Raw genomic sequence first — 20,937 nt, 5'->3', positions numbered from 1 at the left:
TTATTTTATTCAAGGGGTTACCTACCCACCTTCTTATCACTACTTTCTTTTTACAAGTCCAAATCATAACTAATATATAAAGTCAATTTTTTTAAAATGACATTAAAAATCACTCTTTTTTGGGCAAGTGACACGTACATATATATGACGGTTATTTCAATTAGTTATCTTGCAAGATACATGGATTCTTCTCGTAAAGAATCTACCACTTTATTATATTCCAAAGCTCATAAAAAAAATAGATAGAAATCAAAGAAGCGGAATCCAAAACACGTATCAAAACAAGAAAACGAACTAATTTGAGTATTATTTCAATTCATATTAAATGTTGAATTAATTAATAAATGGAAGATATTTATATTTTTTAACACCGCGTGTAGATATAAAAATGAAATGATTTATAAGCTGTCTTTTTTGATGAAAACTTATGGGGCTAAACCTCAATAAAATAATAACTTAAATCCATTCAAGATTCTAGAGTACAATGACGTTTGCGAAGAGGCAATAGTAATTTCATTTATTTAGCAGTGGGTAAATAAGGAATTTCAACTTTCATAAATGGGCCAACTCCCAGGCCCACCACTCAACATATATGTTGGTAATGGTAATGGTAGCCCCACCATTGGATTAAAGCTATCCACTACAAACCAAACCTAGATGCAGATAAAATAAATGCATAAAAGTTGTTCCCACTTCTTATTAACTTGCGTAGATCTACACAAAAGATAATATCAGTAGAAAAATACATGGAAGATTCTTGAATGCTCATGTGACTGCTATGCTCAACTCAACACTTTTTTCTTTTTGGTTTGAAAAGTTTTCAGTAGATCACAAACAAGACTCGAGTTGAAATCAACATGATTCTTGTGTTTTCAGAGTTGCAAAGTCAGCTAGTACATGCTATTCAATTTGGAAACCAGAGTGATTCATAATTATCAAATCAAACCTCCGAACAAACAAGAAGCCTATGCATAATTTCTATGGTGACTATTGACTAAGAAACATAGATGTGTTAAAAGACTTTTTATTTATGTAAGAACCTGAAATGACTTGCACTGATCAAGCAGTCATAATTCAGGCAAGCCAAAAGAGAAGAAACAACATTGACAAGCGAAGAAAAGATAAGAACAGATAAACTAGCAAAGAACGGAGGAAAGGGAAAGATCAAAGAACTTCCTCTCTTTGTTTATCCTTTTAGCTGTCATTATAAGCCTAACCATCATGTCAAAACCTCTTGATTCTTGGAGGAAAGCCTTTTGAGGAACTCATAAGTTGTGATCATAGTTGTTGCAGACATTGACATTGAAGCCCATCTAGGTCCCAATCCTCTATAGCAGGCCATCCAACCCCCTTCCCTAACCAAACTCCTCACCGTCTGCATAACCGTCGGCCCTCGCCGGCTGCCGTTGTCATCGCTGTCCAAGACCTGCAGTCTTGTCTTGATGGTGTCCAGTGGCATGGTGATCAAAGCAGACATGCCACCAGCCACAGCTGCACTGACTCCCTGAACTGCCATCACAGTCTTTGTATCAGGCTTCAATGCAGTAGTAGTATTATCACTTCCCTTGCACAAGTAGTACCCAACTCCACCCCAAACCATTCTTTGTGCAACAGAATATGAAGCCCACCAAACTGCATTTGAAGGGGCATAGGTCAAAATTGAGATCCCAAAACCCCTATACAAGCCCCTTAGACCATCACTGCTCAAAATCTTCCTGAAGGCATCAATCCCATTGATGTACCTAAGACCTGAAGCCTTAGGGTTTGTGGAATCACAACCACCTTGAACCATCAGCCTCTGGCTCACAACATCAACAGGGGTCCACACAAGCTGAGCTGCCATTGCAGCACTCAGGCCAGCAGCTGCATTAGCCACTGCAGCTGCAGTGGGCTCAGCAAGCCCAAACCTAACAGTGGCAGTGCCAACATTGCTCTTGGTAACCTCTAATGCAGCCATGTAAAGAGCCCTAGCAGGGATTGTACCCATCAATGAAGTCCCAAATCCACGGTACAATGCCCTAAAACCCTCACCCCTAATCAGTGAAAATGCAGTGTTGATGCAGGAAACTTGAGACTGAGCCACTTGCTGCCTTGTCTTCAACACAACAACAGGGTATAAGGTTGCAGAAACCCCAGAGAAAAGTGCAGCACCAAGGAAGAAAAACTTAGACTTATCAAGCATTTGCCAATCAATCTCCCCCGGAACATGAACCTCTTCACCAGATTCATCCTCAGCCACACTCATGCTCATCTTCCACACTTTCTACACCAAGGTTTTAAATTGCAGCCACAGTTTCAACGCGTTCTTTTGCTCTATATTTTAGATACACTCAGCTGATGCGGTTACAATTGCGGTTGTAAAAACCTAAAATCCTTAACGTTGCAACCAAAATGACGGCCTTTTACAAAACCTCGTTCTCCACCACCCCAACAAAAACCCAGAATCAAAATCTGATTTTTCCTTCAAAAGCAACCTCCAACAACCCTCACCATCTAGAACCCTAACTGTACAATCTTTGAAAACCCGGCAAAGAAAATATTAAAATTAAACAGAAAAGAAATTCTAGCTGTACAATTCGCAAACTACAATCGAGTGTTACGAGATTGGAAGGGAAATATCCCTAGGGTTTATGGGAACGAAGTGGGTGGGTTTTTTTCCTCTTGTGGAACCAGGTTTTGGATCGAACGTGTGATACGATGAATAGATCTAGCATTTCTAAATCAACACAGGGGGTGTCGCAAACGGTTCATACCGGTAAGCGCATAAGCATCGGCGCCGGCGATGAAAAGTTTGACGGTTGCCGGAAAATTGGAGACACCCATCGTCATCAGAGTGGCATATATAGATAAAAGTTCAGAGCATCTAAACAGTGAGTGAGAGAGAGAGAGAGAGAGAAAGGTAACCGGAATGAGAGGTGGATTTGAAGGCGCGAGAAGGAGGAGGGACTACACGTGTCGGTTAAGGATTAGGGGCATGTGTTAGTTTGTTAGAGTGTTTTTGTTTTTGTTGTTGGTTTGTCAGATGGAGTGTTGTCCGAGAAAGTTAGTGTGACGTGGCAATCCTTATCCAGTGCTGGCTCGAGCTTGGTTCCCCTGTTACGCGTACCATGTGACTGCATCTGATCCTGCCTTTGTCAGATCATGTGGGAACAATATGATTTGTGTATGTGATCTGACTGTCTTTACTTAGTTTTCATACTTTATATAATTTAAAAGACTACAATTGGTGAGGATTTATGCAGTTCAGAAATAAACTGTAGACGATCCAGATCAAACTTACATGTGAGAATTTTTAACGTAAATAGAATTTTTTTAAAAAAAATTACCAAAATAGATTACACTTTATTTACCCAACTAGCACTGATTATTGTTCACACTCAGAATTCGGTTCTCGTGGGAATCGAATTCTGAACTTCAAATTTTCTTTTTTCTTTTTTGTGATCAGAATTCGGTTCTCGAAGAACCGAACTCTGAGTTATTTTTAATTTTTTTTTTTTTTTTTGCGTTTATGGCCCAGTCTAAGAGAATCTTGGAAGTGGAACGGACCATTCTGGAAGCAGAATGACCCGTTCTGCTTAAGCACATAGAGTATTATTTTTGAAATTGGAACGACCCGTTCTTCGCCTGTTCCAATTTTAAAAATAACACTTTATGTACTTAAGTAGAACGGGCCGTTCTGCTTCCGGAACAGAATGTTTCACTTCTAAGATTCGCGCACACTAGGCTACAAACGCAAAAAAAAAAAAATTGAAAACAACTTAGAATTCGGTTCTTCAAGAACTGAATTCTGATCACAAAAAAAAAATTGAAGCTCAGAATTCGGTTTCTCAGGAACCGAATTCTGAATGTAACAATAATCAGTGCTAGTTATGTAAATAAAGTGTAAAAGATACTATTTTTCTAATTTTTTTTTAAATTATTTACGTAAAAAATTCTACATATGACGGATACAAATGAATTGAGTTATTTATTTATTTATTTATTTATTTATTATATTATTTATTAACATATGCAAAGATGAATGGATAAGGTTCTTGGTGAAAGATTGAGATCTAAAGGGAGAGAAAAAAAAAATAGAATCGGGGTATGCAATTTGGATTAGTTTATTTTTCACTAATTCAATATCATCATATAAATATATATCATATATCATATCGTATATATATATGAAACTATAAACAAGTTCGAATAACACACACATCTCATATTCACATAAATTTAGATGATACATACTATATTTACATAAGTTATTACGTATTATTTATAACTATATAAAGGAGATATCAAATTTTAGTTTCTATTTAACAGTCAGTTTTTTTTCTTTAATATCATAATCACTCTGTTTATTTAATTATAAAAATGACTTTAACTTATTTTAGTTTTGACTCATTGATACTCTTATCTTCACAAATCAACCAAATTTCTCGATACTAGTAAGTGGTTACTTTTTTTGTAACATTGTATCTTTATACTTTTGGTTATTTATCACTTATAATTATTTTATATTTTATCTTTTATTTAAATAAAATACATAAATATAATAAGTGTTTTGATTCTACAAATATTTATAAATATTAACGATACAATAAATGAATTTAATAATATATATATTATATTATAAAATAATCAATTAATATTAATTATAATATATTTTGAGATAATTAACATTTATAGTGTACAAATCATTGTCATTTTTTATTTATTTTTATTATAATAATTATGTTAAAACATATTAATATATCTAAAATTTGAAATTATATAATTAACTATATGATAAAAATATACGCATGTAAAAATATATTTTTTTAAATAAGATAATTTTGATTAATATCATAAATTATCTACAAAATAATCGATCAATGTTCATCATAATATATTTTGTTAAAATTAGCATTTACCATATCATATCATATAACAATACATTTGTGGAATCATTAATAGATTTGGATAACTCGTGTTATACTCATAGATGTTAGGATGACATGTATCATGTTCACATAGGTTTGGATGACACATGTCACATTCAAAAAGGCTTGTAATAACCTAGACACATTAAGATAAGAGATATTTAAAAATTTATATAGGTGTGAGACTTTACAATTAAGGATGATTTAAAAGAATTAATTTGTATTACCTATATCACTAAGATGCATCTACATTTTAGTAATTCATTACAAAAGAACTTCATAGTTAAACATGTTTGATTTAGAGACATTTTCAATGTGTTTGGTATGATAGAAACCATGAAGAAATGCTAGAGAGAGCGAAGAAATACGTGTGACGAAATAAAGTAGTCGAATTGTTTTATAAGAAATGTATTGGAGAAGAATTTTACAATCGTGAAACCCACCATTGTAAATTGCTCCCTAAAAAGCAAGTGAAATAGGGAAGAGATTTTGATAAATATTTATTTTTACACTTTTATCCTCATAAGTCATATCTCTGTCACCAACTTTCACATCTATCTCTCATTTAAATATACAAGAGATAAGAAACATTGTATTCAAATACATGGTTTCATATTCAAATGAATGAAACCATGAGTAAAAAATCTTATTTTATCCAAATGGAGGACATTTTACCTGAATGGGAGGACATTTTATTTAAATACATGGTGATTTATTCAAATGAGTGTTGTTTTATTTGAATGGAAGGGCATAATCTTCTTTTATTCAAATGGAGGACATTTTATTTAAATGGAAGGGTATTTTATTCGAATACATTGTGATTTATTTGAATATGTGTTGTTTTATTTGAATGAAACTCATTTCATTCAAATGGGGGAGCCTCCTATATATTTAACCACCATGTCTATTGGTAAATTCCAATTATTAGTTGTAAACCCCCTCTCATAGGCACACATATACACAAAAGAAAAAAAAAATTAAAACTAGAGTAGGATTGTATTGTTTATATGTATACTTCTAAGTTGATCATGTAAGTATAGATATTGGTGCTGATACTGTAACACCTTTTCTTTTTTTTTTTTTAAAGAAAAATATGACTTACGATTATTTAATTATTAAAATAAATAAATAGTATATAAGAAATTATTCAAATTACACAACCTATAATACCATGTAATTGGAGATAAAAAAGGATAAGTTTATTTATGATACATAGATATAATTACGAGTCATATTTACTAGTATTTTTACAACCTGCTCACAAAAGAAAGAAGGATCTTTTTTTTTATTATTTAATTGCTATTCACAAGCCCCCTTTATATTTGTTATGTTATTTTACAATAATAGATGTTATATATTATATAGTGGGTTGACGTGGTTTGTTGGAAGAAGAATGAAGTGATGCTTATAGGACCATCAAGGAAGCGAGGAACCTTATCCATGGAAGGTGACTATATTATTTTGTGTCTCAACTGTCCATTATATACTAAGGAAAAATGGCATGTACCAAAGTGGTTAAAGGTCCAATATTGGATGAATACATCTATATAATCAATTTTTAATACTTTTTTAAAACAAACAAAAAAATAACCCAAATAGACAAAAACACAAAAAAGGAAGAAGATCAATCATATAATCAAATAAATAATTAAGTAACTAAAATATAATCATAATTCTATATTTCTTTATATATATACATATTATTATTATTATTATTATTATTATTATTATTATTATTAACTCCTACTCCATGGAGAGATTTTAATTATTAATTTGTAGTGACTAGTTGAGATTAATAAATTTTACCATGATTTTGATAGTACAAAGATATCTCACCTCAATCAAATATATATATATTCATTTAAATTCTTGAGATTAAATCTCCAACTATAAATGAACTCAAATTTTTACTATGCATATATGATTATATTAATTAATAAAAAATCATTATAAAAATTTACTAATTATAATGAATTTCAAAATAATACTTACTACTATATTAACTATTATTATGACCAGAGGTTGGGGTAGTTAGAAGTATGAGGACCTAGGTTCAATCATTATTGTGACTATCTTTGTAATGTTTTCTTTACAAAAAAAAATATTAACTATTATTATTATTAGCTTTAAACTACACACACATAATACTATGTAGGTTACGGAAATTTTTTTATTACTATAAATAAGTAAAAAGAACATAATATAAACAACTAATATATTATAATATTATTTATAGAAATAATTTAAATGAATTTAGCATCCTTTTATATAACTAGAAACAAAAATTTAAATAAAGTATTTGCAAACAAAAATTAACATATTAAAATGAATTAAAAAGAATACACAAACAACATATATTAGATGTTAAAAGCAGTTAAATAATATATATATATTAACATTAGCTAACATAAAACAAACAAACAAAGTGAGGTTAAGGACACTCATCAAACAACTATAGTTATAAGTATCTTTTAAAATCATGATAAATGTATCCTCCTCTTATCTTAAGAGTTTTAACAATAAGAGAAGTATGGTGAAGTAGATGGTTGTAATAACCAAGGTCGCAACGTGATGACAAAAATATATTAAAAAATAGGGAGTTGCTATAAATATTTATTTTAAAGGAAAAATATTGAAAAAATCATAAAATAAAAAATAGTCTACGAAATCAGATCGAGTTCGGAAATCGATTACGTACAAGGAAGGTATTAATATCTTATAACACTCATCATAAAGAGTGTTACTTCTAATTAATTAAGCAAACTATTATAACTTTTTAAAATATTTATCTCATCACAAATTAATCAAAATTGACTATAATAATCAAATGTATTTTATTTAACAAATGCATTTATTTTACTTTAATGAATACTAAAATTATTTATTATTATTATTATTGATGTAAGAAATGAAATAATATTTTTTTTGATTGACGGGAAAGATTTCCTGGTCCTATGTACCAAAGTCAATTTATTAAAATATTTAATTTTGATTATAATTATTACCATTATATTTATTATGGTATAGAGATATAATCTTAGTTTAATATTTCCACTTTTGAAAAGTTAAAAGGTATCAAATTGTCATAACTTTTATTTTAAAACTCAAAGATTAAAAAGGTGCCACATCTAATTAATCATTTTTCAAATATAATTTTTGTTATGATAAATTTAAATATTTTATTAAAATGTTGAAGTGATATATTTTTTTTAATATTTATGATGTAAGTTTTATATTTTTAACTTGAAAAGATTTTAAGATAACAAGTTGTCACAACTTGTATTTTTAAATCCAAAATACTTTATTTTAAAATTTTTAAAATAAATTATCCTTTTTAAAAAAGTCATAATAATAAAATTGCCACAACTTATGTTTAAAAAATTTAAGCGTTAAAAAAACATTCAATTAATTCTTTTTAAAATTTTTATCACTGTTTTGTGCATGTATACACACTGGATTTCATTTATTACTTATTTCAAGATTAATAAATATCTTATATATTTTGTTATTATGATTAGTTAAATATAAAAGAAGTATAACTCAAACCTATATAATATGTTTTTTTTTTTAATTAGGAGCCACTTTTATTATTTCACCGGGCTAGCTTTTTCTATAAACATTGTGGTAAAACAAATCCTTGTCACAAAACATTAATAACATGGATAAAAACAAAAAACAAAAAAAAAAAAAAAACAAAAAAGCAAATACTGCAGTAAAGAAAATGAAATGGAGGTAACCACTACATTCAAAGATCCGCATCAAAGAAAAGAAAAATCTTGGAAAAAAGCAAATAACAGATACAAATTAAATAGCCATATTCACAGTGTAAATAAAAGAAAAATGTGGCAAATGAAATAATCAAAAGAGAAACCTGTACCAAAACTCCACAATGTAACGCCCGATTTAAATAATAATAATTATATATTTCTTTATATAATATTTTTGCAATTATATCATTAACAATATTTTTTTTCAATGAAGATAAAGATAAAGAAAAAGAATATTTTATAAAATTATTACATGACATATCGTTCTAAAAAGTTACAATAACGTACTATTTTATACATTATTTCTTTCTTTCCCTTCTATTACAATATTTACATAGATAGTGGAAAAAAATTACAACTGAAATAATATGGTTGACATTATAACAGATCCATCAAATAGCCTCCATATTCCAATTTCTCCCAAGTAGGACAACAGTAATAACAACTGTAAAAGGACCTGGTATGGCCGGTAGATCCATCTATTTTATAATATATTTAATTTTAAAAAATAAAAAAAAAAGAGGAGTAAGAACAATATCCAATAAATACAATAATTCAAAAGAATACACAAAATTATTTATAATCAATATTATATATATATATATATATATATATATATATATATAATATATATACAGATCATATATTAGATTTTTATGATACAATAAAATTTGAATTATACTTGTAGTGACTAGTCAGGATAAATGAGCATCATCATAACACCAACCAACAAAAGGATATTTCACCTTAACCAACAATAGGATATCTCACCTTCATTCCTTACTCATTTAAATCCCCAAGGTCAAACCTCCAGCTACAAATAATTCAAACTTTATCTTCTATGGCCATAGAACAATATTTATCTTCATAAATACATGAATAAATAACAACAAGAGTCCAAGATATCACAACTATATCATAGTTGATTATAACTATATTTACAATAAATATATTTACGTAAAAAGAATATATTAAGAATACCAATGATATAAATAAATATGACAATTATTATAAAATAATTAAACAAGATAAAAGATGAACACCTTAATAATTATTATGAATAAAAATAATCATAGGTTAAGCAAATAAATGAGGTTAGGGACACCCCACTAAATAAATATACATAAAAAATAACATAAATAAATATACATAATAGTATATAAAATTTTAAAGAGATAAGGTTCTCCTCCCCCTTACCTGGATAAGTAAGAGCTAAAACTTGGGCAGGACCTCATCCTCTAGATTCCCTTTTTTCTTTCCCTCTCTTTCTTTCTCTTTCTCTCTCTCTCTTTCTCTTTCTCTCTTTCTCTCTCTTTCTTTCTCTCTCTCTATAAGATTTTCACCTTCTCACTAAGTTATAAATTTTTCACCCCCTATGCCCCTATTTATAGGCATCCTGGCGCACCCGGAACGGCCCGTACTGAATTCGGAACGACCCGTTCCGGAGCCTTCAAATATACGCAAAATTTTCAACTGGAATGACCCGTTCTAAAATCAGAACGGCCCGTTTCCAAAAAGTAGAACGACCCGTTCTAAAATTAGAACGGCCCGTTCTGGAGTTCACTTTTACACAGGTTGACCATAAGGAGAACGGTCCTTTTTCAACTTGGATTTTTAGGCCATTTTGTTTATCTGGAACGGTCTGTTCCACTTTTTGGAACGCCCGTTCCGCTTTTAGGAACAGGCCGTTCTGCTTTTTGGAACGGCCTGTTCTAGGCCTGAAAAACAGAATTTCATTTTAAAAAAATAAAATTTTCATAAATATTTAAATTATTATTAAAAAATCTAAAATCTTCTAAAAAAATTCTTTTAATTAATTAATAACTATAAGAAAATAATTTTCATAAATATAAAATAATAATTAACTATTGTAAAAAATTTGGGATGTTACACACAACACGCGTATCATTGATCTATGAGTGTTGATAACATAACATGACTCCCATGGTGATGATTATAGTCTTAAATGCATAGTTTGTGATACATAAGGAAGTTGAGAACGGAGAAAGAGAATGAAGGGCTAAATATGTCATCCATTTTCGATGTTGTAATGCGTTCATACATGGGAATGAAAAATGTAGTGTGTTCTTTTAGTTGTGGTGAATTTTGTGTTAGAAGAGATGAGCTGCATGGAGAGTTATATATAGCATGTTGCATTGGAAATCTACAACAGTGTGAACAATGGTGTTTATGAATGCAAAGAAGGGAGTGAGAAGTGTTTTGTATTTTTATTTAGTGCTTGCTAGAAGCCCACCATGAAACATTCACGGTGGTTCAAATATGGGTAGTACCATGAATGCTTTTTCGTGTATTTAGTTAGAAAAGGAGAGGATAAGGAGATACTTCTAAGTGGATTTAAGATTCACCAATGATCTCAAGGTGTTTGTTTGCTAGAATGAATGAGATTTTGGAATGCTAGAGTGCGCGATGGGGAATGAAGAAATATGGGGTTGAGGGACTTGTGATGTTTGAAGAAATGTTTGTGGGGTGAGTCATGAGTGAATGCAAGAGTGTGCAACAATTATTCACCAGAAAGAGATCTTTGTTGAGCCTGGGCTTGTATAATGTTCATTGCGTGTATTGAAGGTGCTTCCCATAAAATGGAGATATTCACTAGTACAAAAGGGGTCTTTAACGTCGGATATTTGAAGCCTTTTACGTTGGAAAAGCATCCGACGTTAATACGGGAGACGTAAATTTACGTCGCCACTACTAGAAAATTGCAAAATAGCGACCGAAATTAGCGACCGAAATTTATCAGTCGCTATTTAGCGACTGATTTAGCGACCGATTATGAAAAATCAAAATAGCGGCCGATTTAGCGACCAAAATAAGTCGTCGCTAGAAAATTGGTCGCTATTTCGGTCGCTAAATAAAAAAAATTGATTTTTTGCGACGAAATTAAATTCGGTCGTTATTTCGGTCGCTGAACTATAAATTGATTTTTTTTAGCGACGGAATTTAATTCGGTCGCTAAATATTAGTTAAAATTAGCGACAAAATTGAATTTGGTCGCTAAATAGTAGTTAAATTTAGCGACGGAATTAAATTCGGTCGCTAAATTATAAATTTTGATTTTTTTTAGCGACGAAATTCAATTCGGTCACTAAACAATAGTTAAAATTAGCGACAGAATTTAATTCGGTCACTAAATAGTAGTTAAATTTAGCGATAGAATTGAATTCAGTCACTATTTCGGTCGCTAAATTATAAATTTTGATTTTTTTAGCGACAAAATTTATTTCGGTCGCTAAATAATAGTTAAAATTAGCGATGGAATTAAATTCGGTGGCTAAATAGTAGTTAAATTTAGCAATAGAATTGAATTCGGTCGCTATTTCGGTCGCTAAAGTATAAACTTTGATTTTTTTTAGCAATGGAATTTATTTCGGTCGCTAAATAATAGTTAAAATTAGATAGTAGTTAAATTTAGTGACGAAATTGAATTTGGTCGCTAAATTAGAAATTTTGATTTTTTTAGCGACGGAATTGAATTCAGTCGCTAAATATTAGTTAAAGTTAGCGACGAAATTGAATTTGGTCGCTATATAGTAGTTAAATTTAGCAACGAAATTTGATTCGGTCGCTAAATCACAAATTTTGATTTTTTTACCGATGAAATTAAATTCGGTCGCTAAATATTAGTTAAAATTAGTGACGAAACTGAATTCAATCTCTAAATCAGAAATTTTGATTTTTTTAGCGATAAAATTAAATTCAATCGCTAAATATTATTTAGAATTACCGATGTAATTCTATTCGGTTGCTAAATATTAGTTAAAATTAGCAACGAAATTCTATTCGGTAGCTAAATATTAGTTAAAGTTAGCAACGAAATTCTATTCGGTCACTAAGTAAAACTTAAAAAAATTTATAAATTGCTTAAAAGTGATGATAATATTTTTGTTGAGTATCAATCCCTTTTTTTTTTGTAAGAGCAAGACATTAATTTATATTAAAAAAAATATTTATATGCACTCTTACATAGTTAACACCAATAGTTATTTATGTGAAAAAATATTTACAGGTTTTCTTTTTACGATGGATTTTTAGGCAGTTTTTTAATTAGAGTATATGAATTTTAAATTTTCTTATTTATTTTGATCCATATTTATAATATATAACTTATGATAACTTTATTTTTAAATGAATTTTTATATTTAAATTTTAAATTAGTATTTTATTAATAGTTGATAATTAGAAAATAAAACAAGGATAAATATATTTTTTGAATTTTATATCTTAGATTTAAGATGAATAAATATATTAAGTTAATTAATAATTTATTTAAAATGTTAAAATTTAATTTATAAAAATAATATTTTAAAAGAGAAGGGTTATAATAACATCGGTGTAACTTTTACTAAGTATTATATCGCTCAATAAATTTATATTAAATGTGAATTTTATAAATATAACCGTTATATTGAAAGTTTTTTTACTCTTAGATCATATATACAGAATCTTATATGAATTTAAGATGATTTGATACTTCATTCTTGTAAAACAAAATTGACGTAATATATTCATTTCAAATAAAATATGAGCACTTTTATTATTTTTAAGTTGTTGTTTAATTTTAACAAAAATTGATATAAACATATAAAGTGATATGAACTTTCATTCTATCGGTTGAATTTACAAAATTCACATTTAATATAAATTTATTGAGCGGTGTAATACGTAGTATAAAAGTTATATCAGTGTTATTATAACCTTTCTCATTTTAAAATATATAAACTTACTTAAACTTTTAAATTTATAATAAATAATTTAAATTGTATCATAAAATTAATTTTAAATAGAAATAAGTAGATTGTTAATTATAAAAGTAAGTATATATATAAATAAAGATTAATTAAATATAATATAATTATTATTATTAGTAATGTAATTATTATTATTAGTAATATAATTATTATATATATTATTATATATTTATAACGGTCCGGATATACCAAAATGATAAGGATCCAAAAATAATATAAGTATGAGATTGGATAGTTGAGGATGACTTAAATGAATTAATTTGTACTACTTATACTAACAACACGCATTTGCTTTTCGGTAGTTTATCTCATAAGAACTTCACAGTTAAGCGTGCTTAACTTGGAGTAATGTAGGGATGAGTGACCTTCTGGGAAGTTTCCAAAAATTATGTAATTAAGGACAAAACATGCTAAAAACTTAAGTATTGTGAAATAAAATCCTTAAGAGGCCAAATATGAGTGGTTCATAACGACCAAATTTGCGACATCTATAAAATTTAATAAAATAAAAAATAAATATTTAACGACCGATTTAGCGACCGATCTATTCGGTCACTAATTTGGTCTCATACACTTCAATGACCAAAATCATTTCAACCATTTAGCGACCAAATTAGCGATCGAAATTTTCGGTCGCTATTTAATTTTTCAGTCGCTAAATAGCTTAGCGACCAGGGTTTTAGCGACTTATTAAATTCGGTCGCTAAAGTAAATAGCGACCAATTTTTGTAATTTAGCGATCGATTTTGGTGGTCGCTAAATTGCATATTTTTTGTAGTGCGTCTGTCAAAGACGACGTAAATTCACGTCGGAGATTTACCCAACCCGACGTAAAAAGGGGCCTAAAAAGGGCAAAAACATGCCATAATTTACGTCGGACATGGTCTTGTCCGACGTAACGTTTATTGTTTTTTGATATACTTAACACCTGCATATATATATAGTCCAGAATATCAAACCTAAACCAGGCAGTCCAGAATAGAAATTCAAATTATATTTCAAAATTGAATGACAAAAAGAAAATAATATATAAATCTTAAAAAGCATAAATTATGACAATATAAATCCTATTATCCTAAAAAAGCTATAAAACATATGTTTATCAATGCTATCAAACTATAAACATAGTATCTAACTAACTAAACTTAGAAATATAACTATTATATACTTTGAAGAAAAAAAGTTGCCCATTGTTCTCTTATCTTGATCATCTCATCTTCGGACAATGGAGATGGATCTTAAAAGACCTGAAACATTAATTTAAGTGTCATTAATATGCAATGTTAATTATCGTAAAGGTAAATATACTTAAATAAATTTTGATATGAATTACCTGCGCCCAAGAATCAGTAATACCCGCAAAAACTATGGCTCTCATCCAATACATGATGTAATAGCCACATTCAAACGAGTCTTGTTGCTTATTACACTAAAATGAGAAACAAATAATTATTATTTCCAAAGTCAATAAATTTAAATATTATTGGCTGTATTAATTAATTTGCTAACCTTAGGGTATATATATGAAGTGCAATGTCTTTGATGATCTGCTTCTTCCACTTAAAATATTAGCTCCAAACACGATTCTAATTAATTGAAATAAAAACCGATGTTAGCCAATATATATAATTACAATATTAAAAGATAATGAAAAATTTTAGTTACCCTTGTAATTGGCATTTAATTTCGTGGCTTGGTTTTCGATGTAGTGAACAAAGCCACACCACGGTGTATTCCTTAGGAATGATTACCATTAACTGCCAATGAGACCTACATTGTATGACAAACAAATTAGGTATAAAATTATCATGATTAAAAAACCAATTAAAAAACTAACCCGTCAATGTATGGAGCCATGTATATATCTCTTCGTGAGTCACTCATCCATGTTTGCATATATTGCTGGATATAGACCTGAGTGTTTCCTGATTTTTGGATGGATTGAGACTCAATAAATCCATATACTTATACTTGTACCTAACACAAATAATTATTATAAGTTAAATGTAATTATTGTAAATTTAGACTCATAAAAGAAAATATGACTTACATGGCCCACAGCTATATGATAGATATATTTAACATGGAGTTTCCCCCAACAATCTCTAATGCATCAGGCAGGGATATGTATAGTGGAACATCAAAGCTATCAACTCCAAAAACTCTAATGTCCCACTACAATTGAATTGGTTTCTTCTTTAATCGTGGTAATATGGATAGAAGCCTAGATATGGGATCATCCTCAGCTTCTACGATATTAGCATGATCAACATGAGGTTCTCGCATGACCTCTTTACCACGATTGATAAAATCCTAAAGAAATAATCAAAATTAGTTAAACAATAATAGAATTATAAGAATATAAAAGAGTAATAATAGTATTATCTTTGCCCATGCTGAAAGAGGCATGACCAAACGCTTTGGCCAAGCTAAGAATGTGCCGGTTGTCTGCCCCACTAGTTGAACCTCTGTATTGGGCAAAGACACTAGAGCAGCAGCATCTTGAACTTGGTCAACCACAACCCGTGTCCAATCTGGCTGTAGAGGGACACCATGGATGGTTGAGCCACCCTCAAATACTCAGCCAATAGCCACTAACCGTAGGGGGTCATCCTCAACATATAACTCACACTGGTTTGGTACATCAATGTGAGTCTGTTCCGCTGAGGGATCTGGAGTAGCACAACTCCCTTTAGTGCTGACTCGAACACCATCATGAGCAACTGCAGTCTGTTGCTGAGAACGAGCCAAAAGTTCAAACTTCTGTTCAAATTCTTCTCGAATGTTATTCAATTTCTCTTCAAACTGCATCTCCATTCTCTGCATAGCCTCTTGACTGCAAGAGTCAACAGTGCTCCTCGATGATCGTGCACCAAAGAAATCTCGGTGGCTCCAAGAACCACCAACACCACGCACACGGCCTGCGTGCTCTGGCCTTCCTATGGCCATTGTGAGGATATCATCCCGACCATGGGAAACAAATGAGCCCTGGGTGGTCTGCTCAACTAAACCCTCCTGCAACATATTAACAATAAGTATACCCTAAACTACACTTATGAATTAAATGAGTTGAAATGAAGAGTCTTAGTTTGTATATTTTTACTTACTATTTTATCAACAACGACCCTTGCAAACTTAGAAGTCATTTGCCCATCTGATTTTGTCCGGGCTGCTATCCACATCTCATGGCGGGGAGGTGACTCCACACGGTCAGCAGACTCAACCCCTGCTACCTCTACCCTAGCCTTTTTCATTTTTTTTAATTCATATCCCCCTCTTGACAATAGATGGGGTGCATCATTCTTGCTCTGTCGTTCTTGGGCAACTATTCTTTTGGTCTGCACTAATAAAAAAAAGAAAATGAGATTAATTAAAATATACTTTAAGTATTTGTGTCAATGTAAGAGTTATCAATAACTAACCTGCCAAGAAGGATCCAATCGAGTGGCACAAAATTGCATCCACTCCTCATCAGTGATCTGGTACTTTAGACAAGGAGTCTCATTTTGTCGCTCTCCAAATACATACTGTTGAGATTTCCGTTGAAGTACTTTTGTTCTAATTGTAAATTCTCTTCATTCTATCAACGGTCTCAAACACGGCAAGTATACCGGCCGTTCAAGTAGTAAAAATATCGTATCCACAGGGATTAAAAGGTGAAATAAGCATTTATTGACTATTCGTGACTAAAGAATAATTCCAATCTATAGTTTGTCATGTAAATGTGAGTTGAAGAGCATGACTATTGGAATGTTAAAACTATAAAAAGTATTAGTTTTAGAATGGAAAGGGGTAGAAATGGGATAATGGTATTGTGAGGTTGTGGGGGTTAGATTTCACCAAACGTAACACTAATGAATCCTTAATCTCTTGTTACATACATTGCTTAGTCAACTCATAAGTTTACTCAAACCTAATCCCTTAGAGAAAGAGCCTAGGTGCGGATAATGAATATCAATCCCTTGAGTACCCAATATCTACACCCGCATTACGGGCTAGGGTTTAAGACTACTAATGGGTCAAGCTCTATCCCTAGATACAATCTCCACTAGGCATATGTTCCATAACTAGTTTCAAAGGTTATTTTCCAATACCCAATGGAACCTTAAATTATGCAAAGGGTGATCAATCCAAGCAAGCATTAAGCAAAGAAACAAACACAACAATGAATGAAACAACATGTATATATATCATTAAAACCATAAACATTACAATAGAGTACGTTGGTTACATCTAACCCCACAAAAATGGGTGAAACCACTCAACAAAGAGGGTAAATACAAAATAGAGATGAGAGGAGGATGAAGAACCGAAGGAAAGATTCGCACACGGACGATCCCAAGCCTTGGGAATCCCTTCCGCAGCTCCTGGAGGCGCCCAATGTGAGAATGGGGGTTTCTCCCCCGAAAATGGCTTCAAATACGAGCTTGGGGAGTCAGATTAGGGTTTCGCGCCCGGCGCATAAGTCTTCGCGCCCGGCGCGGGGCCTTCCAGATACTCTCCGCCTTAGGACACGCCCGGCGCAATTCACATTACGCCCGGTGCAATGGCTCCCAGAGGTGAGATACTCTGTTTTGCTCGCCTGGCGCGGATCACCTTGCCCCCGGCGCAGAATCTCTTCTCTGCTCCTTAGCTTCTTAGATTTCCAATCCTAAGAGTCTTCAATCCTCAAGTCCCTAGCTCAATACCTGCACAAAAAATGAGGTGTATTAAGGTATTGTTAGCTAAATTTGGGTTAGTTATATCTGCACACAAAATGAACCAAAAAGAGAACAATTATATTGCAATGGTTCAGAGGATGAGTGGAATTTGTTTAATAAGTCTCATCCAAAAAGAGGTAAAATTGAGACTTAACACATACTCCCGTGTCAAGAAAGTCTTGAAGTCTCTCCACCTGGTGGTAAGGGCAGATAACATCTTCCTCCTCATGAACTTAGTGTTGAAAATGTCAAAATTTTGCTATGAAAATAACAACAATTAATAAATAATGTATTTAAGTTATATAATATTGAAGGGATGTGAAAGTATATACCTGAATATCCTGCCACATGAGATTCTTGTCAGCCTCCTAAACGTCATCCCATGATGGAATGATAATAGAAACATGTCGTCGAGCTAGGACTCCCAAATAGCTCTTAAACTTGGTAGCATTTGGGCCTGACGCCTTGCCAGAACGAGGATCCACCTCAACCGGTGTCCTCTCCTTGGCAATGCGTCCAGCTGTCAACCCAGACAATCGGGTGACAGATCTACCTTCCCTCCTTCTACTGCCAGACCTTGAATCCTCCATAATCCTGAAAAAATTAAACTCTCATTATTAAAACAACGAATTAACTTAATAGACAAATAAAGTAAAAAGATAATAACAATATAGCAACAAAAAAACTAATAAAAAAACAATGAATACAAAAACAGAAACCTATTAGGTTGGAATGTTTTCCCATATTCCTTCATCATGATCACTTCGAATAACATGTATTTCTTCCACTTCATTGTCCGCAATAGGACCAAATGATCTGCTTGAGAAAGACGGTGTCTCATGCATATCTAGAGACTCATCTTCGTGGCTTCCATGCATGGTTCTTCCTTCGAGGACCATTGACCATTTCTCATTACATGGATCCCAGACATAAAAAATTTGTCTTGCTTGATATGCCATAATAAAAGGTTCATCCTTATAACTAACCTTATTCAAATCAATCAAAGTAAATCCTAAATCATCTGTTCGCACACCCATATTGCCACCAACCCATTTACACTTGAACATAGGTACTCTAAACGTAACATAATCAATTTCTCATATGTCTTGTATGACTCCGAAATAACTCATGGATGCTGTAATGGGATTTTTATCTTTAGAACTAGCAAAGTGCACAGCCTCAGCCTGAATTGTAACCCCACTGTTTTGTACTATACTTTTGTCATCTTCTGTCTTTGTATAGAAACAATATTTGTTAATGTCATACCCACCAAATGTAATGACATCGTTGTTAGGCCCACACGCGAGTCTCAAAAGTGTATCAAAAACATTAACCTCACCGTAAACCTTTTTCTTAAACCAAGCTAAGAAACTCTTGTTATGTTCATTCAATACCCATTTCTCATTCATTCGGGGGTGTGCTATCTTGATTTCATCTATATGTTCAGATATGTAAGGAATTACTTCATCAATGTTGTTCAATACGTACAAATGTGCTTGGTCAACTTCTATTCGACTCACAGTTCTAATCTTCAAACTTCAGTACCCTTACCAAATTGTTTTCCATCATGTCGAGTCTTGAGAATTCCTATTGGTTCTGATTTCGACATGTAGCCTGAACAAAACTCAATGGCTTCTTCTACAATGTACCTCTCCACAATAGAGGCTTCTGGGCGGTATTGATTCTTGACATATCCTTTTAAGATCTTCATGTATCTCTCAACAGGGTACATCCATCTAAGATAAACCGGGCCACACAGTCAAATCTCCTTAACCAAATGAACAATCAAATGCACCATGATATCAAAAAATGAAGGTGGAAAATACATTTCCAATTGACACAAGATTGTGATTGCTTCATTTTCTAACTCATCTAACTTTACAGGGTCAATTACTTTGTTGCAAATGACATTGAAGAATAAACACAATCGAGTAATAGCAACTCTAACAAAAGATGGTAAAATGTTACGAATAGTCACATGCAAAAGTTGTTGCATTAAGACATGACAATCGTGAGACTTTAAACCAATTAACTTCAAATCTTGCATAGACACCAGACTCTTAACATTTGAGGAGTACCCTTGTGGAACTTTCACACTACGTAAGCACTCACAAAAGCTTTTTTTTTTCTTTTTTTGATAGAGTATGACAAGCTGGAGGCAAGTAAGTGCGTCTTCCAATAGATTGAGGATGTAACTCAGAACATATACCCATGTCCATCAAATCTTGTCGTGCTTTCACTCCATCTTTAGTCTTTCCTTTGATGTTTAGCAATGTCCCAATTACACTATCACAAACATTTTTCTCCACATGCATCACATCTATGCAGTGTCTAACATCTAGCTTGCACCAATAAGGAAGATTAAAGAATATTGATCGTTTCTTCCAGATATTTTTCTCAGTTGACTTCTTTTGCGTCTTTCCGAACACAATGTTAATATTCTTCACCTGCTGATATACTTCTTCACCATTGCGCGGTGTCGAGGCAATTTCATCCTCCTGACATCCATTGAATGTTTTCTTCAATCTACGGTATGGATGACTACGAACAAGAAACTTTCGATGCCTAGTGTACGCAGTCTTTTGCCCATGTTTCAATTGGGTATAACTTGTGTTTCTTCACATATAGGACATGCATAATGATATACCCACTCAAGTTACCATATGTTGGAAAATCATTTATTGTGCAAAATAACATTGCACGCATGGTAAATTTTTCTTCATGATATGCATCAAAGACCTCCACTCCTGTCTCCCACAACATTTTCAAGTCATCAATCAATGGACTAAGATAC

The 20,937-nt window shown here is 31.7% G+C and overlaps 1 protein-coding gene across 1 annotated transcript; it reads right to left on the bottom strand.

The window, feature by feature from the left end:
- Positions 1–1,010: 1,010 nt before the first annotated feature.
- Positions 1,011–2,945, bottom strand: LOC109802044 (uncharacterized). Its single transcript, XM_020363247.3, has one exon. The coding sequence runs from the start codon at positions 2,249–2,251 to the stop codon at positions 1,220–1,222; it is 1,032 nt and encodes a 343-aa protein (XP_020218836.2). The 5' UTR covers positions 2,252–2,945; the 3' UTR covers positions 1,011–1,219.
- Positions 2,946–20,937: the final 17,992 nt, after the last annotated feature.

The sequence above is a fragment of the Cajanus cajan genome, chromosome 5, assembly GCF_000230855.2.
Source record: "Cajanus cajan strain Asha chromosome 5, NIPB_CcT2T_4, whole genome shotgun sequence".
NCBI lineage: Eukaryota > Viridiplantae > Streptophyta > Magnoliopsida > Fabales > Fabaceae > Cajanus > Cajanus cajan.
The sequence above is the reverse complement of the archived record's forward strand: the minus strand, read 5'-3'. Positions and strand labels throughout refer to the sequence as shown.

Excerpts from the sequence above, each read along its gene's own strand:
- LOC109802044 (XM_020363247.3), bottom strand. The coding sequence starts at position 2,251 with ATGAGCATGAGTGTGGCTGAGGATGAATCTGGTGAAGAGGTTCATGTT.